Source organism: Rhagoletis pomonella, unplaced genomic scaffold, assembly GCF_013731165.1.
Source record: "Rhagoletis pomonella isolate Grant_MI unplaced genomic scaffold, Rhpom_1.0 Rhpom_scaffold_00003, whole genome shotgun sequence".
Classification (NCBI taxonomy): domain Eukaryota; kingdom Metazoa; phylum Arthropoda; class Insecta; order Diptera; family Tephritidae; genus Rhagoletis; species Rhagoletis pomonella.
Genome location: NW_023458557.1, coordinates 50,372,790 through 50,378,154, shown reverse-complemented (window position 1 = coordinate 50,378,154; position 5,365 = coordinate 50,372,790). Strand labels below are relative to the sequence as shown.

Genomic DNA, 5,365 nt, shown 5'->3' with positions numbered 1-5,365 from the left:
AGAGATACATATTTTCTATTTTTCTCAAATAACTATTACTCGTAGTCCCGAAACCTACCAAAATCCAATCAAGCCTACCAACCTACCAAATGGAAAAAAACCTACCAATTTTGGTAGGAAAAGCTCATGTTTGGCAACACTGTTTGCATTTATACTTCTATTTCACACCAAAGCTACACTTTTTCCAAGTAAATTTGCAAAGAAGCAACACGATCCCTGCAAAAATTTGAGGACCAGGTAGTCCATTGGGCCGTGGTTTTAAAGTATGTGCAAAAGGACCAGGTTGCATACCACTAACTTGTTATGCTAACCTGGACCACTTCAAACGTAAAAAACTGATAAATGTGTTCAACACCACATCTTCACGGCCGATCGGCAATACGATTCGGTTGCCGAGTGTGCCATAGTCCAAAAGGAGTAGGTGCCTAGGTGGTCCCATGTTATGCAGTGGTCGACCAGGACTTGCCCCACGTTATGCAGCGTTGGACCAGAGGTAGTCAGGTCCAATGACATCGCAATGTTAATATTACCATATTTTCTCCATATATTTGGACCATTTTGGTTACTAGTGTTGGTTACAAGGTATCGTGGTCCCGTACTAGTATTTAACCTAGTCCCACTTTTTGCAGGGATGCCACTGCTAAGGGAGAGGTGCGAGAGAGACATCTCGTCCCGTTTCTGACTTAACCTCGTATCTGCAATAGAGGTATTTTAGAGAGTGTAAGTAAAAATTCTTAATTTCTTCCCCTAGGATACAATAAACGCATTTTTTACTTAATATTTCTGGTTCCACTAACAGTAGTGAGAACCAGCGTTGCCAGGATGACGTTTTTAACGTTATTTGGACGTTTTTTGTATCCTGTTGACGTTTGGACGTTTTTTGTGTAAAAATTACGTTTGCTTGCAAATTTGTTACTAAATCTTGTAAGTAGAACTGATTTTGAATTATTTTCTTAATAAATCTTTAAAACCTTTGTTTTTTGCAGCAGGTGCAGCGTTGCCAGGTTGACGTTTTTAACGTCATTTGGATGTTGTTTGTATCCTATTGACGTTTTTTTTGTGTAAAAAAAATTACGTTTTTGAACTTCCCAGTAACTTTTCTTAATGCACAATATATTCAATGAATAGCGTACTATTTGCTTGTACAGTAAGTACTTACGCTCACACTGTCGGCAAATTTGTTACTAAATCTTGTAAGTAGAACTGATTTTGAATTATTTTCTTAATAAATCTTTACAAGCTTTGTTTTTGCAGCAGGTGTCTCAAAAGATATTTATTCTTTGGGCACATATGACTTAAATATGATGCAAACCAAGCGTACGAGCATTTTTTTTTTGATTCTTGGACTGAGGATCCCGCGTTCAAACACCGTGTCAACACCTGAGGTTACAAGGCTTATTACAATGTTTGCAATTGCATATTAAAAGCCAAATCAGGAAGAGCTGATCTATTGCAACATGCTCGCTCGCAAAAGCACTATGTTCTTTCTTAGCAGAACGTAATTTAGCATTTTCGACAACCGACCACCTAACCAAAGGTCTACAAGAAAAAAAATAATAATATTAAAAATCAAAGCGATTCTTTAGCAACTTAAAACTTGCACATTATTACCGTGGAATTTAATGGGCTGTCAAAGTGCATACTCAAAAAAAATCTAAAAAATCTGAATAAAAACTTGAAAATCTAGCTGGAGGTTTGCAGATTTTTTATAATTTTTGCAAAAAGTTTGAAATGTGGAATTATATTGTGTTATTTATATAATGAGCTAGGCTTTTATGAAAAAATAATAAACAATTAATATAAAAAAGAAAAACAGCCAAAATGGATCAAAATGTTGATGACTTAATCAGCTGGTCACAAGTGTATGTATAAAAGGATTTTTATATTAACGATCTCAAACTAGTTTACAATAGTGGTATTCACCAAATTGTTCATCTGCTCATCTGCTGTTTTGCCAGAGTGCCAGGCCACTTGCTCACTTTTGTGAATACCACTAATGAATTTTAAATGTGCTCTGTCGAAGTGACATTTTAATATACCTTACGTATATAATAAAAGTTTAATAAGAACAATTCTGTGTGCATACATGGAAAAGACGTTTTTGGGTAGGAAATGACGTTTTTTCAGACCAATAGGGACGTCTTCTCATACCGAAAACCTGGCAACACTGGTGAGAACCCTCATTAACAGGCTAACCTAATATTCACGCACGCCGCCAATTTATTGTCAAAAATTTCTCATGCACATGCAACTTGTATGAGATCAACCGAAATTGAACGGCGTGCGTATGAAGCTAACTCAATTTCCAATTTTTGTTCTGCGTGACATTTTGATTTGACGTTTCGCTCAATGAAATCAAATGCAAACGCATGCAAGTAAATTTCGGGTGACGCAAAAAAACAAATTCGACGACATGCGTACCAAAACGCAAGCCGCGAATATTAGGTTAGCCTGTAAGGCCGGTATTATCACTTGCGAAGCGAAAGAAAATTTCGGCGAACTTCGCATTCTCGAATTATGAGATGCGAATCACTGGCGAATTCGCCGCTAAATGGCGAACGAGTGGCGAAAATGAATTTTGTGTATTACCACTAGCGAAAAAACGACATTCGCTTCGCCATAGCTGTCAATATTTGGCGACTGTTTTCTCGATTCGCACTTCAAAATGGAAAAGACGTTAGTAATTGGTTTTATATGTACATAATTTCATTAAATACAATACATTTTTCAGAATAAAACGAACAACAACGCAACAGTTTGAAAAGCTAGTGGAACTCATGCAAAATAATCCACACGTTGCCAAGGGGATGGGAAATTTCGGCTCCTCAAAGAAGAGTAGGGCAGAATTGTGGGAAAAGTTTGCGGCCGAACTTAACGCCATCGGACCTCCAATGCGGAACGGACGTGAGTGGAATAAGGTAAGAATTGGGTTGAATTGTTTCCTAAGACAACTTAATAAATCCAGTTTCTTTTGTGTACTATTAAGTTTTGGCTAGACTACAAACTGAAGTTGAAGAAAAAAATTTCAACGAACCGACGGGAAACTGTTGCCACAGGAGGAGGTCCGTACGTCCAGCAAAGCCTCACACCTTTGGAGCAAACTGTGGATGAGCTGCTTCACCTACAGGAAGCAGTCAACCCCTCGGGCTCTACATTTGGAGCTAATATCCAAGAAACGGAGAGCAATGACAGGAATGATTCTTCCCAGCCAGAAGCGCAGGACGAAGAAATGGATCTATCGGCTACGTCAACTCAGGCGAGAAGAAGAATGACAGTGGAGGACCGCGAAAACATTCGTTTGAGTGCGTTGGAGAGGCAGTCCGAGGTGCAAGAAGTTCTTTGCTCAAGGGTATCAGGCATAGAAAAAAGACTAGAAGAAATTTCGAGATATGCTAGGAAAACATACGAAATAAAACAAGAAAAACTAAACTTATTGAAGATGAAGGAACAGAGAAAGAAAGAAGAAAATTTAGAAAAAAAGAGACAACATAAAGAAAAGATGGAAATGAAGTTAAAGGAGTTAGAATTAAAACCTTAAAATACAGTAAGTGAATTCAACAAAGTTTAATCAAAAATGCAAACTTTTTAAAAAGAATTTCTAGAAAAAGTTTGGTGTGCCGATTTATAGCCTATTAAATTTTAGTGCAACGAAGTGCAAATTAAAAGTTCCTAAAAAATCCCGTCAAATTTTTATAATTTTTTTTCCCGACGGTGCTGCGCATTTTCTTCCACACAAAGTATGTTCAAAAATTTTGTTGTATGGAAAAAATTATCTAAAATCAGCGGGACTTTTTGCAACTTCAAAGTAGTACTTTATTGTACTAAAATTGAGTAGGCTATGAAACTGCACACCAAAATTCTTTATAGTAACAATTGAAAAGTTTGCCATTTTGATGAAGCTTTGTTGAACTTTTATAATTTTCAGAAAGTTTGAAATTTGAATTTAAATTGTTTTGTTACACTTAAAAGCAAAAGTCTGCGTACACCATTTCTTTTTTAAATATTCACAATATTTTGCAAGTTAAAATTTGTTTATTTTTTATAAAATTGTGGATCATGCTTAAAACACAATCATATAAACCATGGTTTCAAGCTTTATACAAAATTAAGGAAAATTCCACGAATTTGTATATAAATTTTCAACTTTTTAATCAGATTATATATAGCCCATTAAATTTTAGTATATTAATGTGCAAAAAATAAGTGGTTAAAAAATCGCGTTAATTTGTAACAATTTTTTTTTACGGTTCTGCGCATTTTCCTACATACAAAGGAGTGAAACTTTTTTATATTGAGGAAAATGCGTAGAACCATCAGATAAAACATGAATAAAAATCAACGCGATCATTTAGTCACTTAATTTTTACACATTGTTATACTAAAATTGAATGCGCCATAATCTGATTAAAAAGTTGAAAATTTTGATGAAATTTTTCTTAATTTTGTATAAAGCTTGAGACCTTGGTTTATATGATTTTGTTTTAAGCATGATTCACAATCTTATAAAAAAATAACCAACAAATTTTAACTAGGAAAATTTTGTGAATATTTAAAAAAGAAATGGTGTACGTAGACTTTTGCTGTTAAGTGTACATTTTCTTTTGCCAAAAAATTAATAATAAAAAATCTCTGTATCACTGTGAATTTCTTTAGTTTCTAAGTAAATAATGAATTCATTTTTATTAACATGTATACTAATTTAAAAATATTTTTTTAAATAAAGTACTTACTTATTTTATAATAATGCAGCAGCTATCTCTCTTCTGCGACGTTCTCCGGGTGTACCACCAGAATTTTCACTAACTGGTTCCGATGGTACAACGGCGTCAATAAAAATCTCAGATTCGTCTGGATCACACATTTTAAATTTTTTACAGATATTGTGCAAAGCACAGCATATGTTTATAATCGTGGTCACTTTCGTAGGTGTGTAGCGCAATTTGCGCTATGCTATGGCCTCCTGGTAACTCGCATGTGCAAAAAACCTTAAAGCGCAGCACAATTTCAGGATTGGTGGTATGGATGTTGAAATACGACCTTCCAGTTTGTCCTTTATGTTACCAAGCACGTACATAAACGCCTCTTTGCTCAGCCGAAAGTTAGATATAAATCTGATTTAAAATTTAGTTAACACATAGATGTTTCATTTATTCATATTGAGCAATTGTTAAGTTTTATTGCAAACTCTTGGTTTATAGACTTGCATTCTTACAATAACAAAAAATATTTCGCTAAATACTTACATTGACGACGGCATATCTGTAGGATTAGAGTTATATCTAATAACCCGACGTTGTCGTATTAAATTAACCGTCGTTTGCTCCCTGTAATCATCCTCGAAATACAAATCCACGGAATTAAGCAT

The 5,365-nt window shown here is 34.9% G+C and overlaps 1 protein-coding gene across 1 annotated transcript; it reads left to right on the top strand.

The window, feature by feature from the left end:
• Nucleotides 1-2,665: 2,665 nt before the first annotated feature.
• On the top strand, nucleotides 2,666-3,538 carry LOC118736285. The gene is made up of 3 exons (XM_036466380.1): nucleotides 2,666-2,676; nucleotides 2,732-2,918; nucleotides 2,966-3,538. The coding sequence occupies exons 1-3, from the start codon at nucleotides 2,666-2,668 to the stop codon at nucleotides 3,536-3,538; spliced, it is 771 nt and encodes a 256-aa protein (XP_036322273.1).
• The last annotated feature ends 1,827 nt before the right edge of the window (nucleotides 3,539-5,365 follow it).